The 27,546-nt window shown below is 36.4% G+C and overlaps 3 protein-coding genes across 16 annotated transcripts; all 3 read left to right on the top strand.

Annotated features, from left to right (window-relative positions):
* The first annotated feature begins 2,921 nt into the window (after window positions 1-2,921).
* LOC105058750 (uncharacterized) lies at window positions 2,922-12,046 on the top strand. 14 transcript variants are annotated; one of them, XM_073249606.1, is made up of 4 exons: window positions 2,922-3,194; window positions 3,693-3,818; window positions 9,021-9,223; window positions 10,188-10,913. In XM_073249606.1, the coding sequence occupies exons 2-4, from the start codon at window positions 3,789-3,791 to the stop codon at window positions 10,234-10,236; spliced, it is 282 nt and encodes a 93-aa protein (XP_073105707.1). In that variant the 5' UTR covers window positions 2,922-3,194; window positions 3,693-3,788; the 3' UTR covers window positions 10,237-10,913. The 14 variants fall into 14 exon arrangements, 2 of the variants coding, with proteins under 2 accessions (XP_073105707.1, XP_073105708.1); XM_073249607.1 differs by lacking the exon at window positions 10,188-10,913 and adding an exon at window positions 9,799-10,168; XR_012137262.1 differs by lacking the exon at window positions 10,188-10,913 and having other exon boundaries at window positions 3,712-3,818; window positions 9,080-9,378.
* Window positions 12,047-15,955: 3,909 nt separating this feature from the next.
* LOC140850761 (protein RADIALIS-like 3) lies at window positions 15,956-18,779 on the top strand. The gene is made up of 2 exons (XM_010941775.2): window positions 15,956-17,464; window positions 18,416-18,779. The coding sequence occupies exons 1-2, from the start codon at window positions 17,199-17,201 to the stop codon at window positions 18,438-18,440; spliced, it is 291 nt and encodes a 96-aa protein (XP_010940077.1). The 5' UTR covers window positions 15,956-17,198; the 3' UTR covers window positions 18,441-18,779.
* Window positions 18,780-20,649: 1,870 nt separating this feature from the next.
* LOC105058747 (uncharacterized) lies at window positions 20,650-25,832 on the top strand. Its single transcript, XM_010941774.3, has 7 exons — window positions 20,650-20,800; window positions 21,055-21,149; window positions 21,874-21,974; window positions 22,906-22,975; window positions 23,475-23,502; window positions 23,581-23,641; window positions 25,519-25,832. The coding sequence occupies exons 1-7, from the start codon at window positions 20,788-20,790 to the stop codon at window positions 25,625-25,627; spliced, it is 477 nt and encodes a 158-aa protein (XP_010940076.1). The 5' UTR covers window positions 20,650-20,787; the 3' UTR covers window positions 25,628-25,832.
* Window positions 25,833-27,546: the final 1,714 nt, after the last annotated feature.

Raw genomic sequence — 27,546 nt, 5'->3', positions numbered from 1 at the left:
AAAGTATTATCTACTCTAGCCCATAAACCTCATAGTTTATCCTTCTAAAAACACCTCACGTGAGAAAGATGATCCATTTCTATATAAAGCAGAGTCCTTCTCGACTTACCATCAATGTAAAATTAATGATGTCCTCCTTTTTATACCACAACAGGTGCAATACGTAAGTTGTAGAAGGTTCAAAACTTTGTCTAACCATTTGATGGTCTAATGCAGTGTTGATCATTCATTAATCATGCATAAAGTTATATAAAATGCGTTGAATTTGGCTACTGATTTGATTCCCAACACAGCATCGAACCATCAGATGATCCTGTTCACCCACTCAATTCCTCTTTGGCTACTCTATCGACGTATCTAGATGGTTGAGCAAGCAGTAAAGCTAAAAAAAAAATGAGGCTTTTGCTGAAAGTGCCAATTCACCAAGCTAGTAAAGTCAAACTCTTGATTGTTATATCCAGTGAAGTAGGTCCAATCCAACATCCAATGGGTCTAGGGGCCCGTTGCGAAGGATGAATGGTGCAACACAATCTTGAGCAAGATAAAGGAGGGCGTAGAGCCATTCATCTATAGCTTTTTTTGGCTGATGTGATTTGGCTTTCACAACCATCCCCGGCACCACCAACCACCACCAAGAACAACCCAGCAGAGAGGGATATTTGTCGTTGTTGGTGTAGGAGGAATCTAATCCAGGAGAAACAACATAATCTCTTCCTTTATGACCCAGATTTTGGTGGGATTACTACTTATGGATGTCTAAAAGATCTATTCGGCTTCTAGAAATCCAATTAAGGATAGGATTGGGAACAGGTCAGTGGGGCATTCGTGGACTGGTAAAACATGTGACCGGGCCAAGTGAGTTGGTCCACCAGAGACCGGTTCAAGTGCTCGGGCCCAACAAGGCTCTTGCGGAAGATGGCCAGCCGTGACGCCACGTCGGGGACTATTCCACACGGTTCTTTGTTGGAACAAACCTTTCAAGTTTCCAAAAAAAAAAAAACAAAAAGAATACTTGGTTCAACTTGGCTCGATTGGATTAATAAAAGGGTTAGGTTCGGGCACGAGGCTCTCGAATCATTGCCTCAAAAGACTGAAGTCTCAAAGATGCTTACCTAATTTGCTAAACAATAAGCAAGGTATGAGTTGGCCAGTCTAGTTCAAGAAACACTTGTAAAATAAAAAATTTACACTGAGATTTATTCAATGATTCTTTTTTGAGCAATCAAATAACGCATAGATTTCTTTTTTTTTTTGGTAGAAACAACAACTTCATCCATTCTAGAAAGTTGATACAATAAAGAGTCTGAAGAAATCAAAAAATTAATAACTGTTGACACATAACACAACTAGAAAGTTGCAACAGCAACATATAACCACTAGATACATTTTAACAACATGGAAATTAAAGAAGCCAAGCAGATGATCAGCAGATACATTTTAATAATCCATAGATTATTAGATATCCCGAGTCTCCTTATCTATCTCGTTCTATTCATCTTGTAAAATGTTTCTGTGCCATTTTATCTCATACATCTTGATAGGTCCAAAACATATTATCACGGTGAATCTATAAAAATAACAAAATCAAATTTAAATCTATGTTAATTTATAAATACTATTTTCTCATACTAACTTATGCTATCATGATTCATCAGGCGAGGTTGAATTGCGAATTATAAAGAGGAAACCACTCCAAGCAATGAATTAGGTAACTCCCCAGTGACTCCGTCCAAGCTGACCTGGTATTTAGGTAAAAATGATCTAGGCCCAAGCTTTGTATTGAGCCATGTCAGTATATGTAACAAATCGTATGCGATGGGTTATGACCTCTAATGATTTAGTTCCACACTTCTTTTTTCCTCATCTCTTCTATGATTTTGAACATGTTTGTGTCTCCTAGATTTTGCTTTATCAGGAGTATAGGACAGTGAAAGATTAAAATCTATTAACAGTTAAGTGCTTTATTAGGAGTAGTTTTTCTCACAATATTTCTTTGGCAGGACCATTTTATTTGATTTGTTTAATAATTTTATCTTATACAGGCCCAGTGATTCCACCACAGGCCTCAGGCCCCTCATATGCAGGCAGATCTGGCAATCTGCAAAAATCCCGTGAAGCTTGCAAGCCAAGGACTTATTTGTGATCCTCGTTCAATCTTGGATTCTGAATTACCAATAAATTTTATATGAACTCCTCGAATTCTGTCAACTGTATGTCAAACATATAATTTTGGGCTTGTAACTTAATTTTTATTGAATTTGGAATCTGTAAATAAATTTTTTAATTGAACCAATATAGAATGAAAAGCTCAGGCTCTCCCAACTTATGTGAACTTTGTAAAATAAAAAATTATAAATCATATATTGCTCAAGAATGGGTCATTAAGCAATTTTTTTTTTATAAATCTACATAAAGGGAAGCCGAAGTCATCAAAAATTGCTGACTTAAAAGTGGAGCTTGTATAAGTAATGTAAGTATTTTTCTTATTGACATAATCATTAAGTGCATAATTTTCAATAGAGGACTTGTTAGTATGTAATATTCAAAAAGAGCCTTATGAATAATTTCTTTGCATAATCACCAAAGACATGTTTGATGGTAAGAAAATTCATACATATTTTCTATAAAAAAGAAAAAAAATCCAAAACTAGTTATAAAATTTTAAATTATTATTTTTAATAAATAATATAAAAATATTTTTTTTGCATGGGGAATAACATTGCATGCACGTAGGACTTTTTGCTGGCAGGTCTTTATGCATTGGCCACCCTTTTAATACTTTTATAAAACAAATGATCAGAAATTTAGATCTAAAATAAAATTTTCAACTGTTTTGGATCCAAGTATACCTTTAAGTATATGAATTACCACTGATTTTATATGAATCTCAGGAACTTATTTGTGATTTAACATTTAAATAATTTCTCTTGATATAATGCAGTCTATATGAAACCTTCGGTAATAACTACAGAGCCCCTTAGGGAGCTCTAGATCTTTCTCTTCATGGTACAATCCCAATCCTTTGTGAGTTTCGAACTAAGAGAGCCGAAGGGCCAATATCTCAGCCTTGCTCATAATCATCTGGAATCGTCGTCCTGGCCGCCGTGTTCGCCGCCGCCATGGTGAAGAGGAGGCGAATGAGTCGAACCCCCTCGGCGTGAACGATGTCGCCATCCTCAACAACCAACACCTAAGTACGCCTCTCCGACACCTCTCTCTCTCATCATCGCCTTTTTTTTTTTTTTGATAAGTACGCCTCTCATCATCGCCTTTTGAATGTTTGCAATTTTGCCTCATTGAATTTTGGCAGCACTTTGTTATTGAGGCGATGATAATTTTTCTGCTGTGATTGGAGAAAATACTGTTTTCCTAGAATCGTGCATTTGCTGATATTGTGGACATTATTTTCATTTTTTTTTCTTCATCAAGAAAAGAGCTTACTTGGGATTACTGGGTGTTATGTGGATGTTGGTTGGATAAAGTTGCAGTTTTGCTTAATTTTATAATTGGCGCTAGCTTCCAACTGAGGTGAAGATAGTTTTGCTGCAGCTGAGATTAGAGGGTTTCGTGTTGGTTATAATTGTTTAGAGACATTGGTTGGATCAAGTGAAAAATAATGATTTTTATTGGGTACAGTCGGTTTCCAATTACGTCGCTTTATTTGATCGAGTAAATTTCAAATGTAATTGTAGTGAGAAATCTTCTGCACAGCTTCAAGGCTAGGAAGTGAGTTTAAAGTCATGATCAAGGGAAAGGATTGACTTCAGGCAAATCAGATAACACAGGTTATGCTTCTGAGGAAGTTTTCTCGTGAATTGGTAATTTTCATATGCTTGTTCCAGATTCTAGTTTGTCGACAATGCTATGCCCTTATGAAACCATTCTTTGTATTTTTAACTGTCACTACAGTCAATGACAGATGTAACTTTTAAGCTGGTACACAATGCAAAACAAGAAGAAATGTGGCACCCATCTGATACAAAGGGATTGTAGCATGTGATGGTTGCCAAAGAAACTCACAAAAATCAGGAGAGCACAGCAATACAAAAAGACAGGATAGATTATAAGATGTAATGCTTACAAAATAGAACTGGTGGAGCTCACCACCAAAAGAAATAAATTCATCACAGTACATTAGCTTATACTGAATGATCATATAATGGCCTTTATTAATCTCCAGATCATTCCAACCTAACATATGACTATATACCCATATTTTGACTGCAACCGCTCCAAAACTCCACCATATCTCAAGCCTTCCTACACAGAATCTTACGTAAATATACATGAGCTTGAACCTCAATGTGAGGGTCCAACCTATTTATTTGAACACCTACAAAATTTCTTCACATGCTTCCCAAAAGTTAATATTGAACTATATGAATTTAGAATGTAAAATTTCTGTCTAGAATTTGAGTCCAACAGGATCAATGTGAGAGAAAGAACCATTCATTGATTTTTTTTATTTTTTGTTGTTGACCAAAGTGGCACCCCATATCTATAGCTTCTTCAGTCATCTCATGCTGTATCTTCCATCACAACAAAACTTTTCTTACATAAGTTCATTGCTGGTTGCCATTGATCTTCAACACTTACACGTAAGGGTCAAGTATCTCCTACCATCGAGTGCTAACTGCATAGACCCATAATCAAATTCTTGGCATCAAGTTCACTTTTTTCTATTTTGTTGGCACAAGCTTGATCTTCTTCCTTTGATGATTATTGAAACGTACTCTATGCTCATGAACTAGACTACAATTTTCTAGCCATGATAGATGCGATGGAGTGTGGGCAATGAAGAAGGACATCATCTCATAGAGCACTTGATATTCTTAGGCCAAGGAATAGGGAATTGAGGCAGTAATTTCACAAAAAAACTAGTTTAAATCAGTTTTGAGTTTATCCATCAATTTTACCAAGACGATTTGCTAGACGTGTTTGCCTCAACCAATGGGATGTATAATTTTCACCATGTTTTGTGAAAAACCACAATATCTGCAACCTCCTTTTCTAGGGTGATGTGCAGGCCTGGCTTGACAAAGACGTTTCATCAAACTGATGGCATTTCGAATCACATCCTAGTAAGTATCTATACCATCCCAGCTAATCCATCACTTTGGCTATGACTCAAAATTTGTTGCATGTCTTTGATGGTTTAACCATGACATACTCCCGTTAATTTCTCAAAGATCAGTTGGTTAGCATGAATAAAGTTCTACAACCTCCTGAAATGTTTCAGAAACATTTTGGGTTCCAAATATGAGCATTTTCAAAAAAAAAATGGATCCAAAACAATTATGCCAATATCCATATACCATTGTTGATGTGCATGTCTGTGTGTTTTGGAAACCATGCTGGAATTTTGAATTCTGATTCCACCTAACTCATAAGCTGTCAGGCTATCACATATTGACTCTTTGGATAGAGTGAGGCAAAATGTCATATCAGAAAAATGGATTGTTTTCTTCTTATGTAATTTTGAGTTCGTGAATAAATTTCAAAGAACTGCTCAATAGGGAAGTTGGCATGTAGCTCCTATATTATAGGTAAAAGAGAAGAGATTTGAGCATTGGAATATTGAGATCCATCCTGGTATCATTTTGCAGCATGCGGGGGGTGAGGAGGGTGCTGGGGAGGGACATGCACACACCACACACACAGAGAGAGAGAGAGAGAGAGAGAATTTAAAGTTGAAACCCTAGGTATATTACCTTGCATCGAACAGGTGGAAAAGAACATCAATAAGATGAATTCATGTGAATTCATGCACACTGTATGTATTACAACTATCTCTTGACTTCTCTCGTAGATCCTGCTATGTTGAGCTGTGTTTTTGGGGTGGAAGCATTTTCTCTGGCATTTTTCTATTTTTATGGACCCAAATGGTGGAATCAAATAGGATGGGACCTTCTTTATAAGTCATGAATTGGTATATTAGCAGTTTTGGAACATCAGTGCTCATTCTAGATTACTTGGACTCCAGAATGAAATGTGGCTCTCCTTTGCAATGATAACCTTTGCATCCCTGTAGTCTATGAAAATAGACTGGTGTTTAAAAAACAGTGATCATGTATCAGATCTTAGTTCATTAGGATCTTATAACATTTTTAATTTTTCTCTAGTGGGACTGCACTTGTTTTCTGAGCATTATACTTGAATCAAATGATTTAGGATTTTGGCAGCTACACATATTGAATTAAGAAATGTTTTCAACTTAAGATGTAAATAATCTTTAATTATTAACTTTATTTTCATTCACCAATCTTTTTGCAATATGATGGAAAAAGGCTTATTGGTTATGGCAGTCTCATGTACTATACCAAATGTTGTTCAGTTACAGTTAATTATACTGGATAGTATTTGTGCAATTAAAAACAGATCATTCTGTATATACTGGGATCTATATAGTTAGTTTTTATGAGTGCTTATGCATGGAAAAATATATATGTCCTTAATGATTATCAATTACAAGCTCTAATATTGTTTACTCCTTATTTGAATTTAGTCTTGTAGCTTAATTTTCTATATTTGCAAATTGCAAGTGTTTACAAGACATGGGATCTGTGTACCACATCATATGCCATTGTTATTGAGAGATTTTAGTTATTATCTTCCATGATACTTGAGCTTGTCATGGTGATGAAAGAGGTAGCTAGATGTAAATTTGTGGATTGAGTAGACGATACTGATGCTTCAGCTCACACACATCCTTTAGAGTTGAAAAAGTTGTGGAAGATTACCAACTATGAGCATTTGTTTTATTTTTTCCCCTGCTATGGACTTGATTTCTCATAAACATACTTGCTAAGTTTTTGTAGTCCATCAAGCTGTAACTTTTTTGAGCTTTAAACCTTTCAAAGCTAAATTCTTAACTCATCCAATGACTGTAACTGATTTTGGAAACCAAGAACTAGCTAATGATATCTTTTATCATGCACAAAATTTATGCTTATTATTTCCTTACTTTGTGGAGAAAGGCACCACTAGGATAGCATAGGATGACTCATGTTTCTTCTGCATGGATTAGACCTCCCAATGCAGCAAGCACATCAAAATGCATGCTTGTGATGATGAAATATTCAGTATGGTATCTTAGGATTTTCCATATATTATTATGGTCTGTTCTTTAGACCAATCAAGATAACAGCCTTTGACTCTCTGAAAGCTACATTTTATCAACACAGACCAAAGGGGAATACTAGGTCTTTCAGAAGGGTTACCTGTTCATCAATAATAAGACTATTTTCAGCCCCTCCTTTATATGCAATAATTGTATCATATCTTATCCAACTGATTCAAACCACAAAACCGTTATCAACTAAGCTTACCTTTTTTGTCGGATTCTCGACCTTTTTCAGCACAGTAATACTAACAGTGTTGTTTGGTCTTCTGACTTCATACGTATCTCAGCCTATCTTTGGGGATGTATGATCATAGAAAGATCCTCCTACTCCCTTTCTTTGGAGAATCAAAGGATTAGAAGATCACCATCTTGCCCTTTGTTCCAAGATTCCCTAAAAAGTAGTTATCATGGTGTGCTAGTTGTTGTGGACCAGATGAAGGGGATTCGGTTCTACTTCTATACAAACTTTGGCTCTATTTGACTTCCTCCATAAACAACTTAAGAGGCCTTTCCTGCAAGGGTTTTAGACAGTGGAAACCAAAGAGTATACTGGCTATCTCCTTTCCCTTCTATTGTTATTGTAGTTATTGTAGATAGAATATGTTGGATCTTTCTGATTTGATTGTCTAGAGAAATTTCATTCAGATGGATTAGGGGTGAACATAGACCGAATAATATTCATCCACATCTGTTTTTGTATCTGAATATGGATAGGAGTTCGAACATCCAATTGATATCCATATCTATATCTATGTCTATCAAAGAAAACAAATATGGAAATGAATAGACAACTGTTTGATCCATATCTGAATTTTTAATTTTATCTATAATTCTATTTAACTTTATTTGGTACTCAAGAACTTCTAAGGAAAATATATGACGATATTAACATGCTATTAACTTGATTTACTATCTACTTAGTAATATTTTTGATTTTGTAGCCATAAAGTTTAATTATCCAACTTATGTCCGTATTTATATCCATACTTTTAGTATCCAAATTGTATCCATTTCCATTTAAAACAAGTATGGATGTGAATTTTTGCATCCGACAAATATCCCTATCCGTATGTATATTCCTCAAACAAAACAAATCTGAATATGGATATATTGGTATCTGATCCGTATCTGGTTTCTGCCCTAAGATAGATAGATGCGAAGACTGCCCTTGGGTACCTCCAACTTGTAAGGAAGGACCACAAAACTGAAAAAGATATCAACTTCTAGAGATAGAAAGGAGGGGAATCCACAGTCATTGCTTTATTGGAGATGGATGTGAATTGATAAGGATTCTAAATATCAGCAGGAATGTGTATCTCCAGGACCACTCCCCGGTTAAGATTCTTGGCACTGTGGCACTGGAGTCCTTTTCATCGGAGGAGCTGTATTTCCGGCCAATGACCACCTAATCCACTTGTTCAACAGGATCAGCTCTTTTCATGGATCCAAACCTGCCACACCTTTGGAAAGATGAATGATTGTGTAAATCAATATGATAGCTTGACTAGGCCATCCCCTGAAGCACCTGATTGTGCTGTTTCTTTGTCCTCTTTGAATGTCAGTTATCTACACTATCTTATAACAATAATACTCTGTTTTTAAGTAGTGTTTTTTGTTTCAAATTAAGCTTGGAAGAGTGAAAGAATAATGCAGTGATCTCAGTTTATTATGATAGTTATCTTCACTTTAGACATTATAAAGCTTGTTTTCAGCAGACAGTATGTATCAATAGTATCAATAGCTTTTTCTTGAATATGTGTAGTAATGTGTAGCTAAAACCAATTACATGGCAAAGAATGCTAGGCTATGATTTATTTGCAGCTATATTACACCACGGCACTAATGTATAAGAAATACAGTACAGAAATTCTGGATTATTAAGCCACACTCTCTCTAGCTTGTCCAACTTCAGATGAGCTACTTTCATGGATCTTTTGGAGTGGGAATGCGTGACAGGTTCAGTAACTTGGAGAGGACCAGGACCAGCGTGGTCCCAGGGATTGAGGTTCTTTGGATCAATATGGTGAAAGGAATTTGGGATTTCAGAATTCAGCCAACCTATGAGGCTGAAACTGATGTCTCACTCCACAAAGATTTCAGGTAAGATTCTGAGCTAATATTTTCTACATTCCGAATGTTATTTGTGCACCCCATATGTTACCATCATCTTTTTTAGATTTATTTATTGTTAACATGCAGAAATTATTTCTGAATATGTATGTACACAGTGATATCCAAGTTATGATCAGTGGTAATCAATCCTCTGTGCTGTTGGGTATGGCATATTCTATTTCCTCCAATTTGTTAGATATTAGGGGAGGCTAGATAACATTTGGTTTGAAGCAATGAGATGAGATTTAGAGATCATTTTCATCCCCATGGCAAACTAGGATCAATGGGTTGTAAGTCAAATGAAATTAACCTAGCCTACGTAGTTGGGTTAATACATGAAGGCAGGATGAAATTATTATTGCCAGTGACCTCAAATATCATTCGCTTACCCATTTCTGATCATATATATGATGAATATACTGTGAGCTAATGTTATTTAATATACAGAACCTCTCTACTTATGTGATGCATTTTATAAATTTTAATATTTATGGTTATTTTAATTTGTTATAATAAATCGTTTATTGCTGATTTTTGAAATTCGAGGCTCATTGAACTTTCAGCAGTCAAATTTTTGGGTTTTTGAGCACTCCATGGTGATCTGAACTTGGTCATCTACTATAACAGATGCTTTGACCAATGACTTAAAATACCAACTCAGACCAATAATACGATACAATGTTGGTCGTAAAAGCAAGGGGAGTAAAATGTAGATGCTTAATAGCATGGTGCTTAGCAATATGGTCAGAAGGTATTAGAAGGTGAATCTTTGAAAGACTGGTAGATATTAAAAGTGAAAGATTGATTGTCTTGATCCAAAACCAGTTCTATCGATGTATCTTGCGATTGTCTTGATCCAAAACCAGTTCTATCGATGTATCTTGCATGCAAGTATAATCTTCTTTTCTTTTGATGAACAACATGAAAGGAAATCTCCAAACCATTGTTTCAGGAGCAGTGCTACAGGCCCCTACTTTGGTGCTAAAATGTTCTTCTCATAGCTGTTGACCCCATGCCACATGTAGATTGGTACGATACATGGATCGGTGTGATGAAAAATTGTTGCATGCACAGTCATGCTGGTGCATGCCAGCAATCGCTTTGGTACATTGCTATGGACCAATTACCGAGACGAGCACGAGAAGAATGGAATCTATGCTAGTGCATCTCGATAATTGATGGCATGCACCACCATAGTCGTGCATGGTTATGATATAAAATTTCAATTCTTTGTTCTACGTTTATAGAATTTTTGGATTTAAAATTGAAAAAATTATACTTTACATCAGTTGTATCATGTTAATGGTGACCATGCTAGTTAAATTTCTTGTTCCTCTGAGCCTTATTCATCACACAACTTGTCTCGGTTCCTATGTGCCTTATGCATCATACGGCTTGTTTTGGATTGCCACCCTCCTCACCACATTTCAGATTGTTTTTGTGGTGTATATAGTATAGGGTATAACTTCTCCAAAATTAGGCTTGAAAACATTTCTGGTTTGTATGGGATGAGTTTGCTTGCACCACATAGATGTGCTAATCAGTCCAGTCAACAGCTAAACCATCCATCGATATTATGAGAATTACAAGTTAATAATATGATTCTGATGTCATGAACAAAATGAAAGGAAATCTCCAAACTACTATTTTGAGAGCAATGCTACAAGCTCCAACTTTGATGCTAAAATATGATTCTAATAGCTGTCAATCACGTGCCACGTGCAGATTGCTATGATACATGGGTCGGTGTGATGAAAAATTATTGCATGCAGAATCATACCGGTGCATGCCATCAATCACCACACTACATTGCGGTGAACCAATTATTGAGATGAGTGCGAGAAGAATGGAATCTATGCTAGTGCATCTTGATGAATGGTGGCATACATCATCATAGTTGTGCATGCAGTTCGTGCAACAATTTCTCCGGTGTGATACACATTAGGGTTATGATGTAAAATTCTAATTCCTTTATTCCATGTTCCATGCTAGCTAGGATTGTAAGACTTTGGGACTTAAAAGTAGGAGAAATTATCTCGTATACCAAATGGACCATATTAGTGGTGCATCACGCCAATCAAATTTCTTGTTCTTATGGGTTTTATTCATCACATGGCTTGTCTCAATTCCTGTGTGCCTTATGCATCACACAGCTTGTTTTGGACTATTTCCCTCCTCACCAATATCTTAGGTTGTTTTGGTAGCGCACCACTAATGTGGTGCACCTAATATATGGTATAATTTATCCAAAAATGGGCTCGGAAAGATTTCCCGTTTGTATGGGAGGATGCGAGCTTTGTTTGCGTCACATAGATGCTTCTCTGATTGGTCCAGTCAACAGTTGAGCCATCTCTTGATGTTGCGAGAATTATAAGTTAATAATAGACCTACCATAGAATCACATCGTAAACATGCGAAGGGAATGGTATCCAGCTCAAAAGCTAAAGCGATTAGACTGACAGGTACATGTGGACCCAGGTGGAATAAAGGTAATTAGAATGTAGTGTCTGGTTGCTTAATCTTTCCACAAAAGTGGGAAATATGAGGACCCAAGTTAGCATAAACCGGGTTGAAGGCATCATGCTGCTAGACCGGGTAAGGTCCAGCCAAGGTGGTCCATGTCAGAACCAATCATCCAATTTCTGATTGATTATTGCGAGTGTCAAGAGTTGATTTCTTCTAGTTTTAATTTTTATATTTGTCTGGATGGGAATATTATACGAAAGCCACTTTCATAATTAGAACTAACACAAGCAATCCTTGGCATACCTTGTTTCTTAAGTCACTATTAACCATACAAAATAAGCAACAAACAACGTTACTCTCAAAATAAATTAAGATATAAAAAATAATTTTAAATTTATCTTTGTGTTAAAATATTTTTATATAGTTTTTAAAATGATAATTTAGAAGCTCAAATGGATTTGAGTTCCAACAATATATCTAGCTCCGATCGAATCGGATTATAGAATAGAAAATTCAAAATTAACTCAAAAATCAAATGGGTTGCATTGAGTTAGGTCGGATCAAAATTTCGTAAATGCAGATCGAATTTAGAAAATGAAATGGGTCTTATTTTAAAACTCGTTCTAACCAAACGGACCCTTTAAAATAGATCAAATTAGATCTAAATAGATCGGATCAGATTATAGATCAATCCGATCTATTTACAGTCTCATGATTAGTTAACATAATAGGTATTTCAACACCATCATCAACTTAGTACTAACCTCAATGATACTTTTTTAAAAGAGCAGGAACGATGCCCTTTAAATTGTTGAAGAAAGTTTTAAATTAGATCGCAATTATTCAACGTTTCATGAATTGTTCAAAATTTATAGGAGAAACATTTCTAAATTACAAATTGGTGGTGGTGGTGCTTCATGAATTATGCATGACCTGTACAAATTTATTGTTATGGGTGATGATGATGTATCATCATTGTCCCTATCATGCCTGCTTACAAACTAATGCATGGATATACTAGCAGCCTTAGATTTTTATTTCCGTTAAAATTTTCCATCTTAAACCGATTTGAAACTTTTAATCAACTTTCTGATTTATTTTTGAATTGCATATTTTGCCTCTAATTAAATCATCTATGTATGAAGAACTATTTACCATGTTAGGAACCCCCATCCTACCTAATAATTGTACCACATTAAGCCTAAAACAGGACGAAAATGAGTTCCATGATCTGGACCATCCATCTAGTTGATCTTTAGTGGAGGCGAGAAGCCAATGCTAGTTGGATCACACTGGCAACATCTGGTGAAACCCAACCCAAAGTACAAGGACAGCTACGATTGCTTTGGAGCATAGCATCTACTTTGGTGTGCTCCCTTTTATCTTTCGGGCTCGCAGAGGACAACAGCCCAAGAGAACCCACTCGCCTTGGAGGACAGCCCCAGGAGGAGGGGTGGCCAGAGGGCTGAAAAGGACGTCACTGGCTTTGCAAATCTTGGCCGTACGGCGTAGAGATCAACCAAAGCCTCACGAGTCACGTCCATTTCGTGTCATAGGACTCTCAGTAGGGAAAAAGGTTTGGAATTTTATTATCTATTAAGCTAAGAAATGAGAGAAAAGACAAAAGAGGGAGTAGACCAAATCTTGTTCTCGATCCCAATCCCTCTCCCTGGATGCCGAAAAAGAGAGAGATGGGTACAGAAAGCTGAGGCTTTTCTCTAGAAAGGGAAGGGGGCCAGATAGGTTTTATTCAAATTCCCTTGGGAGGGGCATTTAGGTTTACTTCAGCTAAGTGGCATCTTTATACTTAACAAAGGTCATAATCGAGATAAGAAGTCTTTTAGAAGGCCCTATCCCAGCGACAAGATATAATGATCAGCTAAAAGTTTCTAGTTACAAGCGGCAGTGAAAAGGGGGAATCCAAGAGAAGCCCATCTACTGAGTGTTCTTTCTGATCAAAAGTATTAGTAACAAATTTCTTTTTTCTTCTTGAAAGATCAAGATTTTATTGTCATCCGGCTGCTATGAACAACAAGAAACTCTCCCTCTTCCAACATATTCCTGCTAAGAATATCTTATTGCCTGATGTTGTCTCTTTAGGCATCCAAACAGCCTGTGCATGCTTGATTTACACACTCCGCCCGCCGTTCCATTTTTCTTCTTTCGGATTCAGCCCTACATTTTCTGTAACGAAGTTTTTGGAGGTGATTTTGTCGTACTATCAACCTCAAATTTATGAGTCAGAAATCGTAGCAATCATCATATACTCATAGAAAACTTTCTTTATAAATATATAAAGCATTCCAAATATGATACGAATGCATCGTAACAGAATTAATAATAAATTAATTTCAAAATTTAACTAAAATTAATTTTAATTTCTCATAAAATTTTAATAATATTCAAAATATTTTATATCAATAAAATCTCAAATAATAATCTTATAAAATATAATAATAAATATATATCTAAACTCTATTGATACTGTCGATTCTCACTTCTAAACTCATTCTTAAATTAGTATCGATATCTGTAATTAAGAATCTTAATATGAAAAGAAAGGAGAAGTAATAAGTTTGATAGTCCAATAAATAATTAATATCTTAATTAGATATTTTAGATACTATCATAAAATATAATATTTAAAAATAAATGTCATGAATAAACATAATAATATATTTCATGCTAATTCAATGCAAATTAAATCCTTTCAAATATATATATATATATATATATAATCATAAATTCAATTCAAAATAAATCACATATAACTCAATAATATTGACTATGACCATATTTATAAATTTTGTAGTGGGGTCATAACATAAACAATAAGTTTAATCAAAGTGCCAACGTATAATCTTCGTTGGCAGGATCTAAAAAATTAATACGCAATCTCTATTGATAAGATCTAGAGAATCAATGCATAACCCCCATTGATAAGATCCAACATACTAATGTATAACCCCTACTGAAAAGGATTCAAAGTACTAACATATAACCTCCATTGATAAGATTCAGAGTACCAACATGTAATCCCTATTGATGGGATACAAAGTACCCATGCATAATCCTCATTGTCAGGATCCAGAACATAGTTAAGTTGAGAGCTCAAATTTGATGTATGCCAAAAATATTTTTTGCAAGATAGCATATATATATATATATATAAAGTCAATATATGCATATTCAACAACAAATCAATAAACCATAATATTCCAAAAGTCTCTAGTTTCAAATCATTTTTTATTTAAAATATAATTCATAAATTACACACAAGTCGAAGATTAAATATTTATTCTCAAAATAATTATGAAATATCTCAAGAAGATGGTTCATTATTTATTTTTGTAGAATATTGAATGTATAGATTCAATCAATTTTAAAAGCATCATTCAGAATCTATTATTGAAAATATATTCTTCTATCAGTTTTAAGCCACAACTAATAAAAATCATAAGTTTCGATACTTTCACAAGGTTGACAAAAGTGGTGACATTCAATGTCCCAATCAATCGAATCAAGATAATTTTATCTGATCATGATTAGAATAGAAAATAGATAATTTAATAGAGATCAATGATGATTAAAGCTATTAGTGTCCAACAAAAATCAAAGATGTTGATACACCGATTGGCAGTCAAAGACTAATTTGATCAGGGAGTTTCATCTAATCAGAGTCACTTAAAATATCATGATTTAATAGAGATTAATAAGGTTGGATCTCGTGATGCTCAACAAAGTCTTTAATGGTGTAGGCTTGTTGTCCGACTAATAGAGCGGTTTAAAATCTTCCACCAAAATCAACTCAGATTCAAAGCAACTGGACTTGGAATGCTTCATTAGATTCATAAATTAAGTAAAAAAAGAATGTTAGAGGAAAGGGAAATTAACAAGATGGAATATTATTGGTCAGACAACATTGTCTAACATTCCGATCAATTCGAGCAAAATAATTTTATCAAATTATAATCGAATGGTTCAATATAAATCATGGATGATTAAATCTAGAAATATCCAATTTGATCAAGATGAATGTTGATGCACTATCTGACGGTCATGAATTAAGATTTTTTTATTAGGATTAGATCAAAATTATTGGAAAAAAAAAATTATTGGATCAACCATAAACAGAGAAGTACATGAAAAAAAATCGATCTAAAAGGAAAAAAAAATTTAGAGAGTGAAAGTAACTTTCTAGGTGTAAGTGGGATTTCAAGCTAAGAAAGAAAGAGAGGGAAGAGGGAGACTCTCTTTCTCTCTTCTTCTTCTATGTCATCTTCCTCTCCTCTTTGACAGAACAGGGGATCCTTTTATCCATCTTGTTTTCGAAGCAAGAGAGGTCCCCCAGCCGATGGTGTGTATGGCCGGAAGGACAGACCACGGCAGGGACTAAGGAACCCGAGTCCGTTGACCGATGGCCAAGCACGACGGAGGCATGGTGGCGAAATATCAGTGATTAACTCAATGATTTTCTAGCTAGAATTCATGATTCCAACACTTAAAAGGTTAGAGAAAATGATCGATTAAATAACTAACTGTCCTTATCTTAATTCCAACAATCAGTGATCCTGATTTCTGGCGGCGAAAAGAAACGGGACCAATAGCTTTCCGAGAGGAGAAAGAACAAAAAGAGGATCGATCGGCGGTGTTTTCTAGTGGCTGCTTCAAGGAGGAGGCCGATCTTTTTTATTTAGAGAGCCAATCGAGGTGGAGGAAAGCGACAAAACTTCGATTCCCATATGAAATTGAAGTCTCGATTGAAGAGGAAAGAAAGACTCCTTCGACAGTCTGACTGGTAGTCTGCAGCATACATGCTGGCTTTTTTTTTTTTTTTTTTTTTTTTGGGAACTGGGTCGTGGTATTACAGATTTGGATCACTTTTGTAATGTATCCTCTCCGCTCTTGTAATATAATTGCCAAGGGTAAGAGAAATCAAAACGTAGGGATTCAGATGAGAAGGGGCATGAAGTAAAGCAGTATGGTGACTTCCAAGTGACAACTTGGCACCATGTTAAGGAAGAACTCATTAAAGTTTGTTAATTCTCTAATGAACACCAATAATTTATTATGGTGATGGTAAAAAGAAGGATTAAACTGGAAAGGAGAAACAAAGGGAAAATTTCTGCTGATGGATGTGAAAGGAAGGGGATTCTCCACTGGCTGGGGGAGAAAAAAAGAGACGAAAGGTTCTCTCAATCCTCCTCCCTAAGACCATAAGCTGAGGTGATTCCCCTACGTCGTCTCTAGTTCCCTTGTCCTATGGTGCTACAGACCTTATTCTAACTTCCTTTTCCAAGTATCATTCGCCAACTGGCTCCATCCCACCACTCCTCAAACCCCACTCCCCTCTTGGTTATAAGCAGCACCCCCGCCTGCTACTTCCCCACACCACCCCAGAGGCCTCCAAAACTCCCTCTCTTTCCCCTTCTCCACCATATATTCTTGTAGAGTTTGAACACTCTTCTCTTCTTTGAGATCCCAACTAGTATCGAAAATGGCATCAGGATCGTTCTCGCGCAGCACAGGCTCCTCCTCATGGACCCCAAAGCAGAACAAGCTCTTCGAGCGAGCACTGGCTGTGTACGACAAGGACACACCGGACCGCTGGCAAAACGTTGCGCGAGCCGTAGGGGGGAAGTCCGCCGAGGAGGTGAAGCGACACTATGAGCTTCTTGTCGAGGACCTCAAGCACATTGAGTCAGGCCAGGTCCCATTCCCCAACTACAATAAAAGGTCCTCTACCATGGACGAGGAGCAGAGGTAGTAACCAAGTAGAACCGCATTCCTCACTTCTTCTTCCTCTACTTTTTCTCTCTCCATTATTTTCCTAGCTATGCTTCTGTTTACCTTTTTATGTGTTTAAAAAAAAAAAAAGTGTGGATATTTGAGATAAACACTAGTTCTCGGGTGCTGCTGCTGTAATAACACCAAAACAGGAAGCTCTGTTTTGTGTTAAGTTTAGAACCGAGTATATCCACACTTTCTTCCATTTGGCATCCCATTCGGTTTGTTGTGTTACTTTATGTTCGCGAATGAGGAATCTGCTTGCATGATCTCTTCACCCCAAAGTCCTTCCATTTCTTATCTCTTAACCTCCTCCTTTTGTTTAAGTAATTGGGAAGCTGAAATCCACAGATTACTGTTCCATTTGGTCTTCCTTTCTATGTGGGTCATGGTTGACCCATCACCTTTTCTCTCTTCTTCTTCCTCTGCAACTGCTTTTAAACTTCTACTACCTTCTTTTTGTTTTAAATTACTTGATATGTGGGTCATGGTTGACCCATCACGTTTTATCTCTTCTTCCCCCCCCCCTGCAACTCCTTTTAAGTTTGCTGCTACTTTTTCTTTTGTTTTAAATTACTTGGAACTTGAGAGTGAGCAGTAGCTTTCAGTCGGGTAAAAGGCCAACCAGAAGGCCCAGTTGGGATTCTTGTTGTTGTGTGATAGATAACAAGGACTCCATCCATATTCATCCCTCGGTTCCCAAGCTTGTGGCCTATGGCTGCTGACCCAAGCTTTGCGAATACTATGTTCCATATCACACTCACTTGAGAACTTGTAGCCTTTGTCTTTTCATGTTCTCTTGCTGTCTCCCGACAGGGTTTTCTATTATATCACACTCCTTTTTTTACTTCCAGATGGTGCCAAAACTTGGTATAGCTTGACCATTTATTATGACTACTGATTAGTATTTCTCTCTCTCTTTTGCAGGCTGAGGTACCTCAAGCTCAACTGAAATAAAGAACAGTAAGGAAGCACCCAGGTGTGTATTTAAGTGGTAGGGCAATCGTTCCTCTCTGATGAAAGCAGATCGGAGCAAAGAACCATGATGCATATTTGCTGATAGCTACCTTCACCTGTAGTCTTGTTTCTATCTATGTGCTTCTTCAAGTTCTCCATCCTTATGTGTATACAAGCAAAGGCTGCTCAATGAGTGGTTTGGGCTGGTCTTTGATAGATGTCCCTATTTTCTTAATGGAAGTATGATGTAAATCTATCTATTCTCCCATGGCATGGAAAAACTACATGGATTATCGGCTTAATGAGCCTGTCACATGTATTTTTTTTGCTCTTACTATCTTTTCCATGATTTTTTTTTTTTTTTTCAAATTCTCTCTTCCATGACTATGCATGCCTTCTTATTTGATCAGAAGTGATTATCGTATAGATTTTGCATACAACAGCACCAGCCCCTTGATCTATAGAAGTTTAGAATATGGAAAAAAAGAATGCTGAAATCTGCATCCTTCCAGATGTCTTCTTTACAAGAAACAACTAACCTCCTAGCATCAATGGAAGACTGGAACAAACAAGCCATCTGAAAAAATATTAATAATATTTTCTGATTGGTATGCTTTCCGTCTAAAAACCCATGTATGATTAGCATTAATCAAGGATTAGAAGTCTGTTGAGCTAGCCAACCCCTTTGCTAGTAGTATAAATTAGAGTCCCGAAACTATACTCTTCCACTACACATGGAATATGCTAAATTTAACATCAATGGGGCATCTTACAGATTAGCTTTATATAGTTTTATTGCAAGCTTTTTGCCAAAAAAAAAAACACTTTAAATGCAAATACAAAAAGATAAAACTACATCCTAGGACATAGCAATTGGGTGAAATGGGAGGACCAACCTTTAGGCCTCCCTTATTAGTCGAGCACCATGGACATCTTGATTTTGTAATTTCTTATTCTCAAACACTTTCTTTTCAACTAAAGGCTCATATTAACTAGTGCAAATTGACAAAGTTTTTGAAGATCCACACCAAGGATCTAAGTTCAGGTCTCACCCCCTCATTCCGAATTTGATTGAAATTTCTCCCTTCCTAGTTTTTTTTTTTTAATCCCTAAGCCATCTTATTGTTGTAGTGGAAACTCCCTTGATTTGAATTCACCCTAGTTTCCACTTCTTTTCTTTTTCTTTTCAACATGCTTACCTTAAGTACTTTATCAGCATTGTAACTCCTTCAAAATCAAGTATGTTGCAGTCAAGGGGTTAAATAGGTTGGATGGATTGGATGGCTCGCACGCATGCATAAGATATTGTCCGCTTTGGCCTAAGTCCATGCAACATATCATATTAGGTCTCATAATTTTATCTTTTAAAAAATATCTCGCAGAGGAAGAGATGGCCTTGATCTATATAAGTCATAGTTTTTTTTGACTCACAATCGATGTAAAATTAAAGATGTCATCTCTACACCACAACAAAATACATTATATACATATACATATAATACTGACTAATCAGGTTTACACTTATTCCACAAAGATTATTGAGGGATACTTCATGACATCCTTTGCAATCTATCACATGTGGCATCAAATAATGTAAAAAAATATATATAAAAATTTTGTCTCTCCAATCTATCTTGATGCAATAAACCTAGTTTGCAGTTGTATCAATTTATTTTCTACTTACGATAGGCTTTGCATGAGATAGTTGCTCATGTTCAAGAGATCCTCAAGTATGCAGCCTCATAATGTATTCGAACATTAAGTTAATTAAAAAAAAAAAAAAAGAAAGAGAATGCTAGTTATATTTTCAAAAAGATTAATTATATAAATGTTTAAAATTATTTAAAATTTTTAATTTTTTGAATTTTAATTTAGTGTAGTCGGGGCATCTAATTTTTAAATTTATTTAATTTAAATTTTTAATTATAATTTTTTTAATATTAATATGATGAAATTATTATATAATATCGTGTGATAAATTTATGTAGCAGAAAAAAATGATGCAGATTAGTTTCATCATGGCAGCCGGACAAAATTTATAATTAAAAAAAAATTAAATAAATTTAAAAATTGGATGATTTTACGTACTAAATTGGATTTGTGGGTGGAATTAAAAATATTTGAAATAATTAAAAAAAATAATTATGTGTCCAAAATTTGTCCACCTGCCTAATTTTTTTCATGCACTGTTGGCCAATGACTTTGTGCCATGTGGCGCAACAGCGACCCAGCGAAATCCACTAACACCTCGTAAAGCTTCAAGGGCCGCGCCGTCATCGTTCTCTGACCAGTTTTCACCTCGTATCTAATTTTGGGGGCGAATTCGAAATCTCGCTGATGGGATGGAGTCAGAAGGTAACCGTTGGAAAAACCTAATTCTCTCTCCCTAAAAAAACTGTTTTTGATGGAAATCAAATCGACCTTTAAAAAAAAAAAAAATTTTTTTAATTTTTTCGAAACCCTAAACATGTCTCCTGACCTTTAAGAACCCTAATTTTTTCTGATGTCGTCCTGAAGAGATCAAGAAAACGGCTTCTTCGGCATTCGAATCCCTTTGTCCCTCATTACCTTAGTTGCAGTATAATTATCTGGGAATTTGTTTTGTTCAGGGCAAAGAGTGGCCTCAAATCCCTCGGCCATGCTCGCGGCCCTGGTGAGCAAGAGAGAGAAGCTCCAGGAGGAGCTCCGAAGCATCGAGAGGCAAGTAGGTCTTGTTCCCTTCTTTTCCCTTATTTTTTTATATTAATTGATAAATGAATCACTGAGGTTTGAATTTTTAACTGTTTAATCTAAAGTTTAGAACTTTGCCTCCCTTTTGTGCAAATTCAATTTAGGTTTTCGCAAAATTTGACTCGGTTTATTGGTTCGCTTGAGTGCTTCGGTTTTCTAATGTTATTGGATTTCTCTTGTTGTACTTTAAGATGGGATGTCGATGATCTTGCTGTTCCATTGCTGCAAAATTGAGATTTCTTGCACTTTTTGTGCAAAATTGCCACTTTCAAATGACTGGATTCTTTTTTCATTCGGTTATTTGTTTTGATTCGTTTTTTAGTTTGCAACATCAGTTAGTTTCCCGTGCAGAAATGATTGTTGCTTTTGTTTTAAGATTCTTATTTCAGAGTTCGCTGCCTGTATCTTGATAGTGGGAATTGACTGGTACCCTCTTTTTCCTTTGGATGGCGAGCTTTTAGTTCTGAAAATTTGAATGAGAAATAGTTAAAATTCTTGATGTCAAGGTTTTGAAAAATGAATTTCTGATCATACTGTGTTTTTCTTTCACATACTGATAGTTTGTCTTTTCTTTTTCCTTTTTTTTTTTTTCCAACATATTTGTTACTAGTTACAGTTGGTAGTTGTGAAAGCCTTTTGTTTTAAATTCTAATGCAAAAATTTATGTCTACTCCATACTCTTTGCTATATTTTTGAAGGTCTATGACTTAGAGACTACTTACTTACAAGATTCGAACCAGTGTGGTAGTGTATTGAAAGGCTTTGAAGGTTTTTTATCATCATCTAAGAGCAATACCAAGTAAGTTGTTTTAAATTAATTGATTTTTCCTGTAAGAAATGCGATGTTGTTGTTGTGGTTACATCTATGCAGGAAACCAGTATTTTCAACTTTTTCATATATCTTTAATCGTCAGGATGCACTCTAAGACTTCCTTTATTTTCTTCTGACAGTTCATTTGGCTAAGATTACATGTCCCTTTTGATGTCTTGCCTCCATATCATATGAGTATCACACATTTTCTGTGTTTACCTGTTTATTTTCATCCCACTTCATCTTGCATCAGACCAAGTAATCTTATTTTTTCTGTATGTTCATCCGCCCTCGACATGACAATGGTCAGTAATGCTTCAATGCATACTTCCCAGTATTTAAAAACTATCAATCACTTGCTCTTAAAAGTTCCTTTATCTTTGGTCTGAAATACTTAATGATAAATATTCTATCAGCAATCCTATGTTTGAAGAATAATCATGGTCCTTTGAAATTATTATACTGGCATTTAGGTTTATAAGCCTTTGAATGAATATAGAGTAAAATTTGTCTGTGTGGCTTAAACTGCAGTGATAGAGTTAATGTTTTGCCTGTCCTATTATCAAATTCAGGGGAGTTAATGTACACTGTAGCAATATAGATAAGGATTGACAATTATGATTATGATTAGCATTGACTGAGCCATCTTAAAGCAGCTCTTGAGGTTAAATTGTTACTTGCTAGTTTAGTAAGGTAACTATCATTTAGCAGCATTCCTTTGACCCTCTTTAGATTGTAGAAATCATATTGCTGCATCTGTTCCATAGGCTAATGATGCTTCAAATTCTATTTCTTCTAAGTTCTTGTGAATTATTTCATAATATTTCAAGAAATTTTCTGACCATTTAAATTGGGTGTATTATGTTTGAGGTGATTCAAATTGTTGATAACACAGATTTGTTTGAAATTGTGCCTTCAGCCTAAAGCGCTCCAGGAAGTTTCAGCCTGAAGAAAGGCTATTCTCTTTGTCATCTGTTACCTCACCAGCAGTATGTAACTACTACCAGCTATTCAACAGGGCCTGAATATAAGCTCTCGTTCTATCTGATAGACAACATTAAAAAAATCAGTGCAGATAAACTTAACATGCATGTTGATTTTGAAATTTCTTGAGCATATCTCGTCTATATTTTGGTTTTCTAATTAATCAGTCAATCAGCTGAATTTATAATTACACTGAAATAGGGATCTCATGTAAACCATGAATATGTTATATAATGCTTGCTGGCATTCTTAATGGGCATTAGTTTTTAGAAATTTAGAAATTATAAATGATCAATCTATTCTTCTTTTAACGGAACTGTTCATGTGGAGTTCCATGTGGATTACGCAGAATAAGCTACAATTTCCTTTTTATAACAGAATGCATGAAGTAATAGGGGACACAAGATATCACCAAGAAAATAAATATGATCATTTATAATATTTCTGAGACTCTTTACTCTTTTGGGAAGAGGCAAATCTAACCACTCTTTGCCTATATTTCAGGTTGAAGAGCATGTAGCTGGAAGGGATGGTGAGCTTTTAACAATAGATAAAGGTAATAGTTAATATGCACAAGGATATGAACGATATACTTGTATGTTTGTGGCAGATGGAAGGTCTGAATATGGTCCCGGACGGTCAAAGGGTGCAAGCGCTCATGCAAATGGACAGTGAGTACATTATTCTTAATTCTTCCTTCCAGTGGACCTATAAATAAGTGAAATGTTGCATCAAGCAGGAAAGTTACAAATTAGGGCCCGTTTGGATGGTTGGTCCCAGAATCCTATAGAATTCATGGATTAGACCAGTACAACCACCAAAAACATTATATTATATGGTGAGTTTATAAGTATCTTAGGCCGCATTTTGAATGGGATGGTCCAAATCTTATGGGGAGAAAAAAATGATCTCAACAAGTCATTTTTTTTCTCCTTATGAGATTCGGGTCAGTCCGCTCAAAAGGTGGTCCAAGATACTTGTAAATATAAAGCCTCACCCAACTTATAATTTAATGCTTATGATGTCTAGGCAATGCATCCTATAGGGTTTTGTCCCACCCATCTAAATGGGCCCTAAAAGGTTTCTTTCTCCTGCACCTGATTGTAATTGTTAGAGTTTAAAAGAATCCCACAAGATCTGAGAATCTCAACTTTGTTTTTGATTGTAAACCTGTGATTTTTTATAACCAGCCACACGTACCATTATACTGAAAGTTTATGTGATTCTGGAATCTCTGACATACCTCTGTTGGGAAAATTATAGCAAGAGTCTTCTTTCTCCTGCATTTTATTGTAATTGGGTGAAGTTCAAAAGGTTCCCACAAGATCTGGAATCCCATCTTCATCCGTGATTGCAAACCTTTAATTGTTTATAGCCAATCACAGGTACCACTTTATTGGAATTTTATGTGTTCCTTGAAGGGTCTTGTCATCTTTTTCTATTGTTGGGTAATATTTACACAAGTTTATGGGAGGAGCAGTATTCTGGAGTCTCACAGTGACTAGAGCTCCACTTTATTTTCTATAAACAACATTCTCTTTTTGTGTTTGGAAATCCTCGGGTCTATTTGTATAAGCAATATATTTATTGTGCGCACACGTCAAGTAGGTCGTCGGAGTCAATCACGCTCCATCCCACGAAGTATTATCCGCTCTGATTAGGTCCGGACAGGGAGCTATGCCCCGTGGTTCCCACCGGGAGTTGTCCCTGGAGCCCCTGATCGGGCTCCACCGGAGGTCGTGCCCTCCGGTCCGACGTCACATAGACGGTCTCACGGCTTTGTCTTTCTACGTAGGAAAAGGCGTTTCGTGAGGGAAGGTGTGCTCGTATCCCTCTTAAGCACATGCACACACCAGAGTTGCCCGATGTGGGATTATTAAGGGAGGTCCTCCCACAGTCTGTCCACAACATGCCCCCCACTCTGGAGGGTGCATGTGAGGACAGGGGGTGCCCCCTACCTGGCGCGTCATTGTTGTGCGCACGCGTCAAGCAGGTCGTCGGAGTCAACCACGCTTCGCCCCACAAAATATTGTCTGCTCTGGCTAGATCCGGACAGGGAGCATTGCCCTGTGGTTCCCACCGGGGGTTGTCCTGGAGTCCCTGATCGGGTCCCATCGGGGGTCGTGCCTCCGGCCCAGCGTCACGCAGACAGTCTCACGGTTTTGTCCCTTCCACGTGGAAAAAGGTGCCTCGTGAGGGAAGGTGTGCTCGTATCTCTCTTAAGCACATGCACACATCAGAGTTGTCCGATGTGGGACTATTAAGAGAGGTCTCTCCACAGTCTGCCCACAACAATATTATTTCATACTGTGGCTACTTTTGTTCAGATGTACTCGGGTCTATTTGTAAAAGTTGATTACACCCAGAATGTTGGTTTAGATTGTATAGAATTTGAATTTTAGAATGCAAGGAATAGATTTTAGCTGGTAATATTTTTAATAATGTACTGCATTCTTTACTTTACTGTAGAAATTTATTGTTTATTTATATGTCATAGTAGCACGATTGAAAAGCAAATGTGTGAACTTTAAAATTCCATTTTTTCCAGGGGAAAACCGAAGAAGGGCGGAAGAATAGTATTGAGAGAGGGAAAGAGAATCCGACCAAGTGAACTAGAATTAGATGATGAAGATGATCTTGACATACCCATGAGATAATATATCGACTTCAATTTATGGCACTGTCGGTTCAGCCTTTGCTGTAGATTTTATTTATCTCATGTTGGTCAATTCAGCTTATCCAATGTAAAGACTATATTTTTGAATTCTAATATTTGATGGTGAACTATGGACCATCAGTTTTATTTGTTGTATAAATTACTGAAGTGTGAAGATATATCGACGGTTTTGTTTTCTTTTGTTATATCTTGCTACTGTAAAATGAAAAACGCTGCTTTTATTGTCGCTTACTCTCACGCATTTTCTTTCTTGCTGGTAGTTGTTCCCGTCGGCTTCATCCAGTGAATGGGGTTTGTGTTTAGAAAGCTATTTCCTTGGTGTGTGCTATCATTTTGGTGACGCACTTTATGGTACTCTTCAGAGGGTAGGGTTGACTCTCTCTCTCTCTCTCCCTTCCTCTGTTTTTTTTTTTTTTTTTTTTTTTAATTTTTAATTTTTTTTTTATGGATTCTAAAGAAGATTAGAGATAGTAAAATATAATCCGATCCATCAATCCGATACGCATTTGATCCGTCTTAAACAGATTTGTATTTAACTTAAACGTGTTCAAGTCATAAATTGATTGATCTATTTAATTTATTTATTAAATAGATGAGGTTCGGCTTAAATTTCTCAATTTGTTCAATATGTTTAAAGCGTTTATGATTTTTATTTAAAATATTTGGGCTGTGGAGTGTGGACCTATGGTAAAATTTGAGTGGCCAGACGAGGGGCTGCGGAGAGGTGGTGCTGAGAACGACCTGGGCGAAGAGGCGGTGAGAATGAGTCGATATGGCAAGAGAGGTCGGCGAGGAAGGTCCCTGCTCTCGGCTGTGGCCTCGTGTCTTCGCCCTCGATCCCGCATGTCCATGGTGGTGGCTTTGGAACTCTCCCTCCTAATGTTCATTAGAAGTCCTAGGCTGTACGTCAGTCGTTGCCCTTGGCCGCCTCACACAAGAAGAGCCACTTCCAAATCCCCACTGTCAGCTTCTCTTAAACAAGTTCTCGTAGATCCATCGTAAAGAATGGGGGGTGGGGATCAGGATTGCTACTGCGGTGCCAACCCCTTCCACCTTTGCTCCGACCTAAAGGTCATTTGGCTACTTCATGATCCTCCTCGTCGCCTCCATCATCGTCGTCTCCTATTGTGCTGTCATTGTCATCACTTGAGGCTCACTTCTCTTCTGTGGTGGCTTTATCTCCATCATGGCCGAGAGCACAGTCACAATCGAAGGTTGGCAAGGATGGAGATTGAAGAAACAGTCGGACAGAGATGCGGCGAGGATAAAGCCATAGAAATTGAAAACATAATTTTTATTTTTTATTTTTTTAAATGAATCATTAAACGGGTTAGTTTTTTTTTTTTAATATGTTATATATGAGTCGTAAACAGGTCGGATCGGATTATCCGTTTATTAAGTAGATCGAATTCAGGTTTTAAAATTTGATCTATTTAAATAAACAGATCAAATTCAGGTTCAGAATTTTTTGACTCAACCCATATCTGATCTGACTCATTATATCCGATCCGATTATTATCCCTAGAGAGGATATTCTGGCTCTCCGCTTTCTATCCTATACTCATTCTAGAGCCTAAGCACCGGGTTAGATCAAACCAATGTTGGGCGATAAAGATTGATAAAGAATGGTAGATGTTTTATTCTTTTTTTTGGTAGATGTTCTATTCTATTTGTATCTGGGAAGTTAAACTTCATTTAAAAATGAGCTGCAGTAGCTTAGATCTTGATGCAACAATTTGGCTATTTCCTTCATCCTCTGCACAACTTCTTTCAGCTGTATTTTATGTTCAATTAAGTTAGATGGCTTCAAACATATCTAGTTTTATAATAGGCATGGCAACTATAACTTCTAAAATTAATCTTGGTAATTGTGAAAGATATATATCTATGTACTTGTGA

The sequence above is a fragment of the Elaeis guineensis genome, chromosome 15 (assembly GCF_000442705.2).
Source record: "Elaeis guineensis isolate ETL-2024a chromosome 15, EG11, whole genome shotgun sequence".
In the NCBI taxonomy this organism is placed as follows: domain Eukaryota; kingdom Viridiplantae; phylum Streptophyta; class Magnoliopsida; order Arecales; family Arecaceae; genus Elaeis; species Elaeis guineensis.
The sequence above is the reverse complement of the archived record's forward strand: the minus strand, read 5'-3'. Positions and strand labels throughout refer to the sequence as shown.